This window comes from Pan troglodytes, chromosome 2 (assembly GCF_028858775.2).
Source record: "Pan troglodytes isolate AG18354 chromosome 2, NHGRI_mPanTro3-v2.0_pri, whole genome shotgun sequence".
Lineage (NCBI taxonomy): Eukaryota > Metazoa > Chordata > Mammalia > Primates > Hominidae > Pan > Pan troglodytes.
In genome coordinates, this window is record NC_086015.1 from 8110803 (window position 1) to 8129936 (window position 19134).

Sequence of the window (19134 nt, forward strand, 5' to 3'; positions counted from 1 at the left end):
AAATACTTTCTTGCACAAGGTCCAAGAACCCTCTCTTGAGGTATGGGTCAGGACCCCTTTTCAGTAACAGCCTGATAACAGGAGAATGGCATGAACCCAGGAGGCAATGGTTACAGTGGGGAACTCAGGAATTGAACCCAGGTCTACAGAACACATGCTCTTAACCACTGTGCTCTAATCATTGTCTCTGCAGTCCTGAGAAGGAGTACGCTTCAGCCATATTTTAATGAACAAGTGCTAAATTTCTTTTCTCAGATAATTTCTTCAAGCTGTGTCATTTGGAAGGAAAATAAAACAGCATGGGACACAGCAAAAAGTGGTGAGTTTCATTAAACTGATGTAACAAATGGAAGCACAGAGGAAGAAACACTCTGATGGTCACTTGCAACATGTAAATAAAAAAGCAAGGTTTGCACCATGGTGCAGTTCTCCACCCTCTCTGGCAAGTCCTCCTAATAACTCTGATTTATGGTATGTAAAGTTCTACAGCAGAAGGAAAATCAACTCCTGTTTACCTTGCCTCACCATTTCCCTTCCCATCTCAGAAGGTACTGTGCAAAGCCACTGTGCAGACTTAATAGTTTCTTCCGCATGTCAAGATGCTTTTTCTCACTGCTTTTTTGCTTTTTTTTCTGCAATGAGACAGAGAAGCAATTACCTCTCCATCTGCTCATCTTGATACCTATGCTTCACTGGGCTAGAAAGAAGAGGAAATGAGAATGGGAAATCTAAAACCAAAGGCCTAGAGCCTGAAGAAGATGTACAAAGTTTTTAATTCAATGAGATTTGCATGTAAATCTGCAGTTCAAGTTTCCATCCTACTCCACTTCTAAGAAAAACCTAATTGCATCTGACTAAGGCAAGACAAACAGAACCGTATTTTTTAAAATAATACTTTTAAGGTTCAGAGAATCTACTATAACTCTATCTTGCATTTCTACAGTGATTTATGCTGAACAAAGCATTCACATACATTATCTCATTTATTTATTAAAGCAGTGCTAATTCCTTAAGCAATCATTTGAACTTGGAATGTAAAAGGATTTGGCAGAAAAAAAAATTATCATTTTGAGTGCCTATGGAGTGCTAGCCATTGTACTGAGTGATTTGCATTCATTATCTCCAATCCTTACAACAACCCGGCAAGGCAGGAACATCAGCCCTGGTCCCAGCAGAGTTTAAAGTCATCCAAGAAGGATTGCTGCAGTAACCTGAGGCTAGCAACAGCTCTGAGAACTTAGAGAGGGTAGCAAATGGCAACACCAACTATGGCTTTCCATGGAGTGAGGAACCAACCCTTGTGATATGACAGGGAAAAAATGAGGGGAATGGATACTCTTAACTCACTGCTCACCTGCTGTCTGATCTACTGCTTCTGCCTCCCTTCCTGCTCCATTGTCTAAACACAAATGGAACCAGAGCACAAGGGATCCCACTGATGAAACCCAACAGAATGAGCCTCCTGGGGCATAAAGCAGGGTAGAGAAGGGTGAAAAGTGGATCTGGAAGGGAAACAGAAGACATTCAGCACAGTCCATCCCTCCCCCAGCAACACTCCCCCAGGAACCCTCCCCCATCATTTACTGTTATTTTTAATTCAAAAATTGCAAAAATGCCAAAACACGATGAAATGATATCAATTCAGTCAACTTCCCAACAGAAACCCAAAACATGAGCAACCACCAAAAGATGGTTTTCATAAAACTATCTTTTTTCATAAAAATATGAGAGTAAAAAGTGAGGAGATAACTAGTTAACATAAAATATAACTGTTATATTTCTGAAACCAACCAAATTGTCTCATAGAATGATGTTTATGGTTCTTTAATAAACAGAAATTGGCCCTCCTGGTATTAAAGCTTGAAACTTACATTTGTCTTATCCGACAAACTTTCCTTTCTCAGGAAATCGACCCTCAGGCTTCCCAGATAGTATCAAGGAAACTGAAACTCACCAGATCGGTGAGATGCCAGACCCCTTATTCCTCCTGATTGCTTCCTTACTCTTTCTTAATTTCTGTTTTCTAAATTCCTTCCTGCTATATACACCCCTAACCCCATTTTAGCTGGTTAGAAAGAACAGAGTTGAGGCTTGGCTCCCATCTTCCCGGCCGATGTCACCTGCAATATAACAAAGCCTTATCCCCTGGCAAAACTCTTTGTTTCAGTGATTGGCTTTCTGAGCAGTCAATGACAGGACCTAGACCGAACACCTGGCATTTCCATAACAGTTCCTGTGGCTTCGCAGGCGAGCATAAGACCTAAGGTGATAAGCACAGCAGCCAGCCTTCTTCCACCGCTATTCCTTGTTTGCCCTATCCTCTGCCCATTTCTCAACTGGATGGTGTTCCTTACTGAAAAAATAACCACAATCTTGATTTATGAAGGGCCTGAATTCGTTAGGGGATAACCTCATTATCCCCTGGTAATCAGGACCAGTCACCTCACTGAATGCAGTGACCCCTTTTCTATACAGTGGTCCAGCTACATGAGGAGCTCAGAATGGCCAGAGGCAGCTTCAGCTTCCAATTCACTAGGACCATGACTCTTTTAGAAGTAGTCTTTCTTTGGGCATTAGCATCTCCAGAACATTAAGCAGAAGTACTTCCAATGGGTTATTTGGTGTATCAGTAAGACAGGCCACTCTCATCTCCACCCTTGGTTCCCATACCTGGGCATTCTGGCTATAAGGGATGACACTATATTCTAGCCATTGGTTTTGAGGCATATATACCATATCATGAAGGAGAGCACTCCAAATTTGTAGAACGTTGCCTTCCTACCATCTTCATAACTGAGCCTTTGGCAGGCCATCCCACTATTCTGTTAAGTAGCTGCTTCTAGGTGATATTGCACATGATAATGCCAATGAATTCCATCAGGCTAACTTGACTATGTCATACCTTTTGCAAGAAAAACTGACCCCAAGTCATAAGCAATATTGGGACAGATAAGGCATTCTGTACAGGAGGCAATTGAGCAAGCTCTGGGGCATCCCCAGAATGGCCAGCTCATCCACCTGGTTATGGAGAGCCTCATCCACTCTGGGTGCTCTCTATGGACATTAACACAGTACACAAATATCCGTGCTCAATCAAAGAAATCCATTCATATACTTTTCTCCCAGAATTCTGATGTCCTGCAGGTGCCCAGCCCTACTCAAGAGAGTGGGGAGTTTTGGGTCCAAACTCAACCTGAAACCAATTGTCAAGAGAGCCCTTTGGTGTCATTCATAGGTCATCCCCCCAGAGCCCAGAACAAGGTAGAGAGGATAAAGACTGTAACCAGAGGGCAAAGATATTCAGCTCTGTAGATATTATTGTCCCTTTTTTCAGATAAAGAAACTAAGAGTCCAAAAAGCAAAAATATTTTGCCTGAAGTCACACAGCTGGAAGAGGAAGCTGAGGTTTAAATCTTCCATTCTAAAACTTGTGTTCTTCCCTAGGCCATTAGCACCACATGGAGGAAGAGAAAGCCTCTCGGCTTCCTGTCAGGCAGAATTAGGTTCATCTGAGATGCAAACCAATTACCAGCTTAAAACATTTTCTTACATTGATAAGTGAAATCCAAAGTTCCCTCCTGTGGTCATTAAAATTAAAACTTAAAGATTATGATGAGCAAGGAATTCAAAGAGCTTTATTAGCTTGCTCAGTGGAATGTGTTCTTAAAGATGGCTTCACCCCCAATCTTGAGCCACCACAATCACAACCTCCAGAAAGAGCAATCTGTCTAATAGAAATATAATGTGAGCCACATTATCAAAGTTTCAAAAATTTACATTTTAAATTTGAGCCACATTTTAAAAAGTAAAAAACAATGATAGTAATTTTAATAATATACTTTAACACAATATGTTCAAAATATTATTTCAACATGTAATCAATATAAAAATGTTTGTGGGGTTTTTTACATTATTTATTTCATACTAAGTCTTCAAAATTCAGTGTGTATTTTGTACTTACAGCACATCTCAATTCAAACTTGCCACATGTCAAACGTTCAATAGCTGCATATTGCTGATGCCTACCTATTGAGCAGCATGGTTCTAGAGATGAGAAGGCCTTCCACCTGCTGGCTGTGTGTCTTCTCAACATCTCAGATGCCACATCTTCAAAATAGGGATCATAGTACTCTTGGGACTAAAACAAATAAGAAGAAGAAGAAGAAGAAATAATAATAACATGAATAGGTAATATTTATTTATTTGTCATGTGACAGGCATGCTAAATTTTAGAGAACTTACAGAACTTAATTCTTATAACAAACTACAACGAAAAATCGACACTTAAAATGATTAAGTGTCTTGCCCCAGGTCACAACTAAGATAACAATTTGAGCACTGACAATCTGACTACAGGGCCTGAACCCTTTTATGAAAATAACAGTAATAATAACAATAATAGCTACAAATATTATGTTTAAATACCCAGGAAGTTGATAGAATCAGCAAGACCAACATCAAGGCCTCAGCAGGGCCAACCGTGCATGATAAATGGAGCCATTATTATGACACTGTCCTCAAGAGCTTAGAATGTTGTAGGGAGAAAGAACACATAGGATGAGATAACTAGTCACAGAAGGCTGTTTATGGAATGTAACAGGCAAACAAAAGTGAGCGCTACACAAATCCATGGGGGCAGTGATCCGTGTAGGGTCTTAGGGCCCTGCAAGGGAGAGATGAAATACAACAGCAAATGCAAGTAGGTCCCACTTCGAGGTCATGTGTGACTTGTGCAATCACTTAGGGCCCTGTGCTCAGAAGAGTGCCACACTTGGTTAAATATTCAGCTGTCATGGTCCTGAAATTCTTAATAATTTTATCAATGAACTTATATTTTTTAAGTGAAGTCTGCTGGGACAATGGAGAATGTTCATGAGCAGAGGAGATACAGGTAACATGCAATCTATGTGCCCTCTTCCATTTCTTGCTACCTATTTGCATACAGCATTCATGATGCCCCATGAGCACATGTGTGGGAGTTTACTGAGATTTAAAGGGAGTGTGAGGTGAGTGTGTTATGAATATAACTTGAGAACTAAGCTCTGATTTTTTATCTGGCCCAAATTCCTACCTAAGGGGTCTAGGGGGTCATGCTCTATAAACCATAAATTCTGATCAGATGGGTTTTATTCTATATATCATGACTTACTTTTCAATCTGACTCTGGAATACCATTATGAGATAAGGAAAAATATATAACCCCAAAATATATTTTCTTGCCACACTTTGAAACTACCCTGAAAAGTCTCTTGTGGGAAAAATCCACATCCTATAGAGAATCCCCTTTCCCCTTTGTTTTCCTTACTTTCTTTTCAGATCCAGGAGATTAATCAACTAAGAGCCAGATACGCTTTTAGCTCTGGTAAGAAACATACAACCTGCTCTCTCTGAAGTCTGCTATCTGAGAAATTCCTCTGCACAATAAAACTTAGTCTCCACAATCCTTTATCTTAACCTGAACATTCCTTTCCATTGATCCCAGGTCTTCAGATAAACTCAACGAATTATGACCCAGAAAATGTTTAAATTTACTGATAGTCTGGGAGCTCCCACTTTGAGTTGTCCCACCTTTCTGAACCCAACCAATGTATTTCTTAAATGTATTTGATTGATGTCTCATGCCTCCCTAAAATACATGAAACCAAGCTGTACCCCAACCACCTTGGGTACATGTTCTCAGGACCTTCTGAGGGCTGTTTCACAGGCATGGTCACTCAAATTTGGCTCAGAATCAATCTCTTAAAATATTATACAGTGTTTGACTCTTTTCATCAACAAACGGAGTAAGACGACAGCACCGTGAGAAGCCACAACGTCTCTTTGAACCAGAAATTGCTTCAATCACAGCATGAAGTCATTCTTTCTAAGAGACACACCATTCTAAGAAACATGAACAACCAATGAAATTCATCATATCCTTTCTTAATTATGCTACTTTATTAACTAACCACTCATGCTGAAAACGATGACATAGAAGAAAAGGGAAAGATAGGGCAACTCATATTTATTTTCCTTTCAGTCCTTTCTTTTTCTTTTTTCTTTTTTTTCTTTTTTTTGAGGCGGAGTCTCACTCTGCTGCCCAGGCTGGAGTGCAGTGGCGCCATCTTGGCTCACTGCAAGCTCCACCTCCTGGGTTCAGGCCATTCTCCTGCCTCAGCCTCCTGAGGAGCTGGGACTACAGGTGCCTGCTACCACGCCTAATTTTTTGCATATTTAGTAGAGACGGGGTTTCACCATGTTGGTCAGGATGGTCTCAATCTCTTGACCTCATGATCCACCCGCCTCGGCCTCCCAAAGTGCTGGGATTACAGAAGTGACCCACTGTGCCTGGCCTCCTTTCAGTACTTTCTTACTCAACAGTAAGCTTAAGGCAGAGATATTGGTAGACTGTGTGCATATCAAGAAGAAGAAGAATAAGTTGATTTAGCTTTGTGTAGTATTTTCACTGTTCTGGTAAGAATAATACATATATATTTGTATATATATATGTAAGCTATGAAAAACAAGTTGAGTAATTTTGGTGATTCTACATACAAGTTTAAAACTACATACTTGCATTTCAAACTGGCATTAGGAGGTGCTTCCACGATGGCTGAATAGGAACAGCTCCAGTCTGCAGCTCCCAGCGAGATCGACACAGAAGACAGGTGATTTCTGCATTTCCAACTGAGGAACCTGGTTCATCTCATTGAGACTGGATGGACAGTGGGTGCAGCCCACGGAGGGCGAGCCAAAGCAGGGTGGGGCAACGCCTCACCCAAAATACCAGGGATTGAGGGATTTCCCCTTCCTAGCCAAGAGAAGCCATGAGAGACTGTAACAGGAGGAACAGTACACTCCTGCCCAAATACTGCACCTTTCCCATGGTCTTTGCAACCAGCAGACCAGGAGATTCCCTATGGTGCCTGGCTCAGCAGGTCCCATGCCCACAGAGCCCAGCAAGCTAAGATCCACTGGCTTGAAATTCTCACTGCTAGCGCAGGAGTCTGAGACAACCTGGGATGCTGGAGCTTAGTGGGGGGAGGGGCATCCGCCATTGCTGAGGCTTGAGTAGGCGTTTTTATGCTCACAGTGTAAACAAAGCTGCCAGGAAGCTCAAACTGGGTGGAGCCCACCACAGCTCAGCAAGGCTGACTGCCTCTCTAGATTCCATCTCTGTGGGAAGGGCATATGTGAACAAAAGGCAGCAGCCTCTGTCAGGGACTTAGAGAAAAACCCCTCATCTCCCTGGGACAGAGCACCTGAGGGAAGGGGCAGCTGTGGGCACAGCTTCTGCAGACTTAAACATCCCTGCCTCACAGCTCTGAAGAGCAGTGGTTCTCCCAGCATGGCATTGGAGCTCTTATAATGAACAGACTGCCTTGTCAAGTGGGTCCCTGACCCCTGTGTACCTGACTGAGAGATACCTCCCAGTAGGGGCCGGCAGACACCTCATACAAGAGAGCACTGCTTGGCATCTGACAGGTGCCCCTCTAAGACAAAGTTTCCAGAGTAAGGATGAGGCAGCAATATTTGTTGTTCTGCAGCCTCCTCTGGTGATACCCAGGAAAACAGGGTCTGGAGTGGACCTCCAGCAAACTCCAACAGACCTGCAGCTAAGTGGCCTGACTGTTAGAAGGAAAACTAACGAATACAAGGGGCCTGACTGTTAGAAGGAAAACTAACAAATAGAAAGGAATAGCATCAACATCAACAAAAAGGACATCCACACCAAAACCCCATCTATAGGTCACCAACATCAAAGACCAAAAGTAGATAAAACCAAAAAGATGAGGAGAAACCAGAGCAGAAAGCCTGAAAATTCCAAAAACCAAAACGCCCCTTCTCCTCCTGAGGGTCACAACTCCTCACCAGCAAGGGAACAAAACTGGATGGAGAATGAGTTTGACAAGTTGACAGAAGTAGGCTTCAGAAGGTGGATAATCACAAACTTATCCGAGCTAAAGGAGCATGTTCTAACCCATCTCAAGGAAGCTAAAAACCTTGAAAACAGGTTAAAGGAATGGCTAACTAGAATAATCAGCGTAGAGTAGAACATAAATGACCTGATGGAGCTGAAAAACACAGCACGAGAACTTCATGAAGCATACAGAAACTTCAATAGCTGATTTGATCAAGCAGAACAAAGGATATCAGTGATTGAAGGTCAAATGGATGAAATGAAGTGAGAAGACAAGATTAGAGAAAAAAAGAGTGAAGAGAAATGAACAAAGCCTCCAAGAAATATGGGACTATGTGAAAAGACCAAACCTACGTTTGACTGGTGTACCTGAAAGTGATGGGGAGAATGGAACCAAGTTAGAAAACAGTCTTCAAGATATTATTCAGGAGAACTTCCCCAACATAGCAAGGGAGGCCAACATTCAAATTCAGGAAATATAGAGAACACCACAAAGATATTCCTCGAGAAGAGCAACCCAAAGAGACAAAACCATCCAATTCACCAAGGTTTAAATGAAGGAAAAAATGTTAACGGCAGCCAGAGAGAAACGTTGGGTTACCCACAAAGGGTAGCCCATCAGACTAACAGTGGATCTCTCTGCAGAAACCCTATAAGTCAGAAGAGAGTGGAAGCCAATATTCAACATTCTTAAAGAAAAGAATTTTCAACCCAGAATTTCATATCCAGCCAAACTAAGATTCATAAGCAAAGGAGAAATAAGATCCTTTACAGACAAGCAAATGCTGAGAGATTTTGTCACCATCAGGCCTGCCTTACAAGAGCTCCTAAAGGAAGCACTAAACATGGAAAGGAATAACTGGTACCAGCCACTGCAAAAACATGCCAAATTGTAAAGACCATCAACTCTATGAAGAAACTGCATCAACCAACCGGCAAAATAACCAGCTAGCATCATAATGACAGGATCAAATTCACACATAACAATATTAACCTTAAATGTAAATGGGCTAACTGCTGCAATTAAAAGACACAGACTGGCAAATTGGATAAAGAGTCAAGACCCATTGGTGTGCAGTATTCAGGAGACCCATCTCACATGCAAAGACACATATAGGCTCAAAATAAACGGATGGGGGAAGATCTACCAAGCAAATGGAAAGCAAAAACAAAGAGCAAGGGTTGCAATCCTAGTCTCTGATAAAACACACTTTAAACCAACAAAGATCAAGAGAGACTAAGAAGGCCATTACATAATGGTAAAGGGATCAATTCAACAAGAAGAGCTAACTATCCTAAATATATATGCACCCAATACAGGAGCACCCAGATTCATAAAGCAAGGTCTCAAAGACCTGAAGAGGGACTTAGACTCCTACACAATAATAATGGGAGACTGTAACAATCCACTGTCAATCTTAGACAGATCAAGGAGACAGAAAATTAACAAGGATATCCAGGACTTGAACTCAGCTCTGGACCATGCGGACCTAATAGACATCTACCAAACTCTCCACCCCAAATCAACAGAATATACATTCTTCTCAGCACCACATCACACTTATTCTAAAATTGACCACATAATTGGAAGTAAAACACTCCTCAGCAAATGTAAAAGAACAGAAATCACAACAAACAGTCTCTCAGACCACAGTGCAATCAAATTAGAACTCTGGATTAAGAAACTCACTCAAAATTGCATGACTACATGGAAAGTGATCAACCTGCTCCTCAATGACTACTGGATAAATAACAAAATGAAGGCAGAAATAAAGATATTCTTTGAAACCAATGAGAACAAAGACATGACGTACCAGAATCTCTGTGACACATTAAAAGCAGTGTGTAGAGGGAAATTTATAGCACTAAATGCCCACAAGAGAAAGCAGGAAAGATCTAAAATCAACACCATAACATCACAATTAGAAGAACTAGAGAAGCAAGAGCAAACAAATTCAAAAGCTAGCAGAAGGCAGGAAATAACTAAGCTCAGAGCAGGACTAAAGGAGAAAGAGACACAAAAAAACCCTTCAAAAAATCAGTGAATACAGGAGCTGGTTTTTTGGAAAGATCAACAAAATAGATAAACCACTAGCAAGACTAATAAAGAAGAAAACAGAAGAATCAAATAGACCCAATAAAAAATGATAAAGGGGATATTACCACCGATCCCATGGAAATACAAACTACCATCAGAGAATAGTATAAACACCTCTACGCAAATAAATTAGAAAATCTAGAAGAAATTGATAAAGTCCTGGATACAGACACCCACCCAAGACTAAACCAGGAAGAAACTGAATCTCTGAATAGACCAATGACCTGAAATGCTCTGAAATTGAGGCAATAATTAATATCCTACCAACCAGAAAAAGTCCAGGACCAGATGGATTCAGAACCAAATTCCACCAGAGGTACAAAAAGGAGCAGATACCATTCCTTCTGAAACTATTCCAATGAATAGAAAAAGAGGGAATCCTCCCTAACTCATTTTATGAGGCCAGCATCATCCTGATACCAAAGCCCAGCAGAGACACAACAAAAAAAAAGGGAATTTTAGGCCAATATCCCTGATGAACATCAATGTGAAAATCCTCAATAAAATACTGGCAAACTGAATCCAGCAGCACATCAAAAAGCTTATCCACCACCAAGTCGGCTTCATCCCTGGGATGCAAGGCTGGTTCAACATACATAAATCAATAAACATAATCCATCACATAAACAGAACCAACGACAAAAACCACATGATTATCTCAATAGATACAGAAGAGGACTTGAAAAAATTCAACAGCCCTTCATGCTAAAAACTCTCAATAAACTAGGTATTGATGGAACGTATCTCAAAATAATAAGTTATTTATGATAAACCCACAGACAATATCACACTGAATGGGCAAAAACTGAAAGCATTCCCTTGGAAAACTGGCACAAGACAAAGATGCCCTCTCTCACCACTCCTATTCAACATAGTATTAGAAGTTCTGGCCAGGGCAATTAGGCAAGAGAAAGAAAAAAAGAGTATTCAATTAGGAAAAGAGGAAGTCAAATTGTCTCTGTTTGCAGATGACATGATTATATATTTAGAAAACCCCATCATCTCAGCCCAAAATCTCTTTAAGCTGATGAGCAACTTCAGCAAAGTCTCAGGATACAAAATCAATAGGCAAAAATCACAGGCATTCCTACATACCAATAACAGACAGAGACAAATCATGAGTGAACTCCCATTCACAATTGCCACAAACAGAATAAAATACCTAGGAATCCAACTTACAAGGAATGTGAAGGACCCCTTCAAGAAGAACTACAAACCACTGCTCAGTGAAATAAAAGAGGACACAAACAAATGGAAAAACATTCCATGCTCATGGATAGAAAGAATTAATATCGTGAAAATGGCCATACTGCCTAAAGTAATTTATAGATTCAATGCTATCCCCATCATGCTAGCACTGACTTTCTTCACAGAATTGGAAGTAAAGCTACTTTAAATTTCACATGGAACCAAAAACAGCCCACATTGCCAAGACAATCCTAAGCAAAAAGAACAAAGCTGGAGGCATCATGCTACCTGACTTTAAACTACACTACAAGGCTGCAGTAACCAAAACAGCATGGTACTGGTACCAAAACAGATATATAGACCAATGGAACAGAACAGAGGCCTCAAAAATAACACCACACATCTACAACCATCTATCTTTGACAAGCCTGACAAAAACAAGCAATGGGGAAAGGATTCCCTATTTAATAAATGGTGCTGGTGGGAAAACTGGCTAGGCATATGTAGAAAGCTGAAACTGGATCCCTTCCTTAACACCTTATACAAAAATTAACTGAACATGGATTAAAAACTTAAATGTAAGACCTAAAACCATGAAAACCCTAGAAGAAAACCTAGGCAATACCATTCAGGACATAGGCATGGGCAAAGACTTCATGAATACAATACCAAAAGCAATGGCAACAAAAGCCAAAATAGACAAGTTGGATCTAATTAAGTTAAAGAGCTTCTGCACAGCAAAAGAAACTACCATCAGAGTGAACAGGCAACCTACACAATGGGAGAAAATTTTTGCAATCTATCCATCTGACAAAGCACTAATATCCAGAATCTACAAAGAACTTAAACAAATTTACAAGAAAAAAACAAACAACCCCATCAAAAAGCGGGTGAAGGATATGAACAGATACTTCTCAAAAGAAGACACTGGCCGGGTGTGGTGGCTCACGCCTGTAATCCCAGCACTTTGGGAGGCCGAGGCGGGCGGATCACGAGGTCAGGAGATCCCGACCATCCTGGCTAACATGGTGAAACCCCATCTCTGCTTAACTTAGAATACAAAAAATTAGACAGGTGTGGTGGCGGGCACCTGTAGTCCCAGCTACTCGGGAGGCTGAGGCAGGAGAATGGCGTGAACCCGAGAGGCAGAGCTTGCAGTGAGCCGAGATCGTGCCACTGCACTCCAGCCTGGGCAACAGAGTGAGACTCCATCTCAAAAAAGAAAAAAAAGAAGACATTTATGCAGCCAACAGACATATGAAAAAATGCTCATCATCACTGGTCATTAGAGAAGTGCAAATCAAAACCACACTGAGATACCATCTCACACCAGTTAGAATGGTGATCGTTAAAAAGTCAGGAAACAACAGAGGCTGGAGAGGATGTGGAGAAACAGGAACGCTTTTACACTGTTGGTGGGAGTGTAAATTAGTTTAACCATTGTGCAAGACAGTGTGGCAATTCCTCAAGGATCTAGAACTAGAAATACCATTTGACCCAGCAATCCCATTACTGGGTATATACCCAAAGGATTATAAATCATGCTACTATAAAGACACATGCACATGTATGTTTATTGTGGCACTATTCACAACAGAAAAGACTTGGAACCAACCCAAATGTCCATCAATAATAGACTGGATAAAGAAAATGTGGCACATACACACCATGGAATACTATGCAGCCATGAAAAAGAACAAGTTCATGTCCTTTGCAGGGACATGGATGAAGCTGGAAACCATCATTCTCAGCAAACTATCACAAGGACAGAAAAACAAACACTGCACGTTCTCACTCATAAGTGGGAGTTGAACAATGAGAGCACATGGACACAGGGAGGGGAACATCACACACCAGGGCCTGTCATCGGGTTGGGGGCTGGGGGAGGGATAGCATTAGGAGAAATACCTAATGTAAATGTCGAGTTCATGGGTGCCGCAAACCAACATGGCACATGTACACATATGTAACAAACCTGCACGTTGTGCACATGCACCCCAGAACTTAAAGTATAATAAAAAAAAAAAAACTGGCATTAAACTATATAAGATGAATGGTAAAATTCATGCTAATAATTTAAATTTAAATTTTTATTTATTAACAATACTAAATAGTAAGTAAAAAGACCATGCTAAGTCAAGAGAAAGAGACCATGGAAGAAAGAAAAAAGCTTGATATTTTAGTCCTTTTCATGGCATTTTTTTCTTGCTTTTAAACAAGAGGGCCCATATTTTCACTTCGCACTGGAACTCACAAATTATGCAGCCAGCCCTGTTGGCAAGAGTGCAGCTTCCCCTCTCCTATGCTAATAGCAGACATTACTGATTGCATATGGTACTGTTCCCCACTGAGCCGAAATATGACCTCAAAATCTTTTTGAAAGCAGGGTTCAAAAGTGCAATCTGAGCAGGCATACAAGCTAAATCTATGGGCATCCCTCAAAATCAAACTATGCAGATGGAAATGGGGCTGGCTTTCCAGACAATGAAAATACTGGCTGGTGTGTTACCAGAGTAATGAGTAGGCCAAGCTTGCTAAACTGCAAACTATCCACTACCTGTGAACGTATCATCCCAGTTCCAAATGTAAAACAACATAACAAAAATCAGCTTGACAAACAAGATAATTAGACTTAACTTTGATCATGTGTTTCATTAGTTACAGAAATGGCCCACAATTTAGAGTTATTTCTGATTATGTTAGAGTAGGAGCCTCTAAAAAATGTATAATGCAATAAATGGATCAATATTTATATGGTGCTAATTATATGCCAGGTGCTATTTTTAAATGATTTGCATACATTAACTCATTTAATCCATATAACAGGCCCAGTGTGGTAGCTCACACCTATAATCCCAGCACTTTGGGAGGCCACAGCAGGAGAATCACTTGAGGCCAAGAGTTCAAGTCCAGGAATTTGAGTCCACCCTGGGCAACACAGTGAGACCCCCATCTCTAAAAAAAAAAATCAAAAAAAGTTTTAAAAATCCATACAACAGCCTATGAAGTAGGTACTGTGGTTATCTCATTTTTATAGGTGAAAAAACTGGGACAGAGAGGGGTTTAATAACTACCTCAAGGTCATCATCTAATCAATAACAGAGCCAGGTAGTGTGGATTTAAAGTTTATACTCTTAAAATCTCTTGAAGAAGTCGCTGCAGAAGGTGTCCATCACAGACTTGGCAATGTTTTGCTAAAGATGTTTTCTCGGGAAGCTCTCGGTTTTCTCTGGGTTTTTTTCCTCCTCCTATGTGACATTCTTTGTCATCTGTACCTCAGAGCAGTTCTACTTGAGTTGCCTCACAGTCCCTGATGAGCAATTTCACCCATTTTAGCCCTTCCCACACTATCCACGAATTCAAGATCAGCCCAAGAAGTAACAACATCCATGTCATCAGCTCAGCCAGCCAAAATACCCTGTATTCCAGCTTTTGTAAATATTATTAGCTAACACCTCGCTTCAATCCTTAAAACCACACACCAGAATCTTAGAGTTGGAAGGGTTTTTGGAAATCATCTAATCCAGGGATAATAAAAAGGTTTACCTCACATGCCCATTTTGATCTGATCGATTGGTAGTAGATGCCTGGAGTGACATGAGAAGGGTTTTGATACCATTTGGAGTTTACTGAAATAAGGTACATGCCTGACATGTACCTGAGAGAGCAGCAGCAGCTCATATGCTGTCCTAGCAGTACAGTGTAGCTCTTAGGAATATGGGCTCTGGGGTTAGATTTCCTAGGATCAAAGTCTTGCTTCACTGTTTGCTGACAGTGCAAACTTAAGCAAGTTTCTAAATCTATCTAAGTTCTCTTGTTTGTGAAATGAGGCTGATAAAATCTACCTGATAGGTTGGTTGTGATAATTTAGTGAAATAGTATATGGAAAGTGCTTATTGGAATATCTAGCATGCCCTAAGTACTCAACATGCTGTTAACACATATTGATCATAAGCAACTTGTCGTATCTGGCATGGGTCCTGGAGGTGACAGTGGCAGTAACAGTGCCATTTATATGACATTTCTGATCTAGTCCTGTCTTTTAAACCTACAGATGGAGAAGCTGAAGCTGCAGAAACTGTGGGGCTTTCCCAAAATCACATACATTGTCTCCTTCAAAACTAAAGGCACTCAGGAAACATAATCTTCTTGCCCTGGCTCTGCCTCTCCCTGCGTGCAACCTCAGGCAAAGCACTGCTCTCTGGACTTCAGTGTCCTTATCTGTATAATAAATGAGTCAGAATCCAACTGATCTTCACAGAGTAGTCACTCCCAGAGGGTCCTGTATTTCCAGGGGGTGAGGAACACTTTTACCCGTAGTTCACTGGACGTTACAAACAGCAATTCTTTACTTCCAGTTTTGACAGTTTCAGTGTTAACTAATCACTCCAGTATTCCTTGCAGAAATGCACACATACATTCCATTTGCTTTGATCTCAAACTTAAGTTTTTTATGAATGAAGGCTACAGCTGGACACCAAAAGATTATACCATTAATTTTTAAGTATGCCTCAGAGGGTCTAATGGGCTATGACCCACTATGGTCATATCAGTGGCATTCCACTTCCTCTTGAGCCACCGGCCAAGCTGGTATTGAGGTGCATGTCCCAGTTTATCTCCAGCCCTCCTAATCTCAGACTTTCTGCACCTATGCTAATACTTGAACCAACTCTTCTTTTTTTTTAATTGAATCCAGTGCAATGTACCTGGGAACCCTGCTTCAAAATCTGATGCCAAATCTAAAACACTGGACAAAATCCAGGTTTTTATTCATTTTCTGATGGGCACTAGCTGCTAATTAAGCATCCAAACAATGTTCTAAAAAGGAAGAAAAATCATAAAATATGGACTTAACATTAATCACACAGACATACATGTAATATACGTTACCTTTATAGCAGGAACCAATAAAAGAATACAATATAAAACACATATTTGTACTAGATAATTTTGTATACATATTTTAAAGGTTTCTTAGCTCAGGGATTAGAGCACTGGTTTTATAAAAGAGCAGGTCACATATTCAAATTTCACGAAGACTTTCCTGATGTCTTTCAAAGAAGTATAACACACATATTAAGAATCTGGACTCAGGAGCCACATTATCTGAATTCAAATCTTGACTTTCTCACTTCCTAGCTGGTGACCATGAGCAAGTCATTAAATAAATTTTCTTACCTCAGTTTGCTCAACTGAAAAATGGGAATAATGATGATCTGGTAAGAATTGTTTAAAGGACTCAATACACATTAAGCGTTTAGCCCAGTGACTGCCCACATTTCAAGACAAAGGTGAATTCAAGCCTCTTGACATAATGACCTCACTTTTCAACTTATGTATTGCCTCCTATTTTACAGATAAAGAAACTAAAGTTCAGAGAAGAGCTGTTGCCTAAAGTAACGTTCACTGAGCAGGTCAGGACAGGACACTACTTAGTAGCAAAGCCAGGACCAGAACCCAATTTTTCTAAACCTCAGAGCACTACTTTCCTCAAATCAGTGTTCCTTCTGCCTCATCTAGGGTAGATACACATATCCATCTTCTTGCTTCACTGCCTGCTTCTACTCAGATGGGCTTCATGAGAGCAAGATCCCTGTCATATTCTCATTGCCTGGCACCGTTCCTAGCATATAGTAAACTTTATTATCTAATTGAGTTGAATTCATTCATCAGCTCTTTACATTATACACCTAACTTCTTTTAGATGTTGCCAATAAGCTGATTGTCAGTTATTTAGGTCTTAAGGAGACAGTCCAGTAGAGTGGTTTAGAAAAAAAGGCTCCACAGCTGGGCTGTATGGGCTCAAAGGGTACTTCTGCCACTTCCTAATTAATTTGATCATGGCCAGGTTACTTCACCTCAGCTTCTTCAGTTATAAAATGGGACAATAACACCTCTGTCATAGGGTTATGAGTGATAACTTGGAATAATATGCAATGGTCAATTGTATGTGTGGACTTGACTAGCCTATAATCTCGGTTACTCAATCCAACACAACTAGGTGCAGCCACAAAAGTATTTTGTAGATGTGTTTAACATCTACAATCAGGAACTCTAACTGATAAAGTATGTAAAGCTCATACCTGGCCCATCATACTTAATGAATGTTAACTGCCAATAGTGTTAGTGATATTTCCATTGTTGTTGAACACATACTGAAAGCCTTAACACAATGACTTTAAGTGTAAGGGTATAAGTCTTTGCCTACAGCTCTCCAGAAGGGATTATGCCTGCAACTTACTTTCAAACAAGTAGTTTGGAATTGTGTATAGATAGATATTGATCAAGCACACATGGGAAAATATTAACATTTGGGGATTCTGATGACAGGATATATGGGAATTCTTTGAACTACTTTTAAAACTTTTTATGTCTGAAATCATTATTTTAAAAAAGTTAGGCTGGGCATGGTGACTCACACCTGTAATCCCAGCATTTTGGGAGCCCAAGGTGGGCAGATCGCTTGAGCTCAGGAGTTTGAGACCAGCCTAGGCCACACAGTAAAACCCCATCTCTACAAAAAGTACAAAAAAAAAAGCTGGGCATGGTGATGCACCCTGTGGTCCCAGCTACTCGAGAGGCTGAATTGGGAGAATCGCTTGAGCCTGGGAGGTCGAGGCTGCAATGAGCCATGTTCATGCCACTGCACTTCATCCTGGGCAAGAGAGTGAGACCCACCCTGTTTCAAAAATTAAGTAATTAATTAACCAATTTAATTAAAAGTTAAAATTTTAAAATCAATAGAATTAAATTATATTTAAAATGTTCCAACAGATTTACTCTGGCAACAACCAAAGGTCTGAGACAAGGATTGCTGATGTGGAGTGAAAGAGATTAGTCAAAATGCCTATTGTAAGCATTTAAAAATTATTAATCTATTTAATAAACAACTCAATTACCCATATTTTAATTGTGCAATATTACCTCTATGAACTATTAATGAATATACATTTTAAAAAGAGAGAAAGAGAGATTACATCCTGTTTGGGGGAGATTAGACAGAGAATGGGTATGATTTCACTAGGAAAAAATGAAAGATGGAAAAGGAGGGTCTCTCAGGCAATCAAAATAGGCTAAGTGAAGTCAATCTATTTTAGATGATGAAATCTACGTCTGTTTAAACTCTTTTTCTGTGTAATAAGTGCCCAGCAGATAAACGACCAGAGTGGTGCACTGCCTGACAGAGGTTCATATTTAAAAGTTCCTCCTCCAAGCACAGTGCTAAGAAATTTATTTAGAAAATATCTAAAAGTCTCCTGGGTCTAGAATATTAGAGACAATGGCAGGCCCTCCGGCTAGATCAAAGTGCACCCCATGGATAAACATGCCCAGACTGAAAAGGATGAAATCCTGGGCCATCTGCTGGGATGCAGCTGTGTTCTAACACCTCACTTTTGATTAAGAGATCGCAAACTGACTTGTTAATATTGTAATTCAAACTTTGTTGGCGGCTACACAATTGGAACCTCACGGACAGTCTGCCTACCCTTTAAACATGACATTTGAGTTAATATCCTGTCCTTTTTCCAAGACACACGTTACTAAAAATCACTGGAACCTGAAGGCAGCAAAAGTTCAGCAATCAAACCCTGAATCCTGATCACCACCCTTCAATGCCCATTGTGAGGAGCTCTAGTTAAGCTGATGAGGATGTGTCAGCAAACCAGAGCTCATCACCAGGGTGCCTATCGGCTGCACCCCAGAGTGACTATGAAACACCCAGAAGAAGCAAAGAAAAGTCTATGTGTCTTGTTACTTTATCTAATTCCCCCAATATTCTGCTACCACTATCGTCCATTTGCAACTTGTTCCAAGGAAAGCACATTCCATCCAAAATTAGGGTCTTATAGAAGAACTTATACCTCTGGCTTATTTTAAAACATATATTTGAAAGCCTACAAAATATGTAATGCCTTATTAGACACTGTACAAAGATATATGTGACACC

The 19134-nt window shown here is 40.4% G+C and overlaps 1 protein-coding gene across 7 annotated transcripts in view; it reads right to left on the reverse strand.

The window, feature by feature from the left end:
- SUMF1 (sulfatase modifying factor 1) overlaps positions 1-19134 on the reverse strand; it is a 636667-nt gene that overhangs the window by 236259 nt on the left and 381274 nt on the right. For 3 of the 7 annotated variants that reach the window (XR_010155071.1, XR_010155072.1, XM_016940330.3), the window contains one exon: positions 4027-4138. Coding sequence is in view for 5 of the 7 variants with exons in the window: in XM_016940330.3 (XP_016795819.1) it covers positions 4027-4138 (112 nt within the window). In the remaining 2 variants the exon portion in view is untranslated. Of the gene's footprint in view, positions 1-1241; positions 1503-3904; positions 4139-19134 lie in introns of those variants that run through there. The other 4 variants (XM_016940327.3, XM_054681392.1, XM_016940328.4 and 1 more) reach the window with 3 other exon arrangements.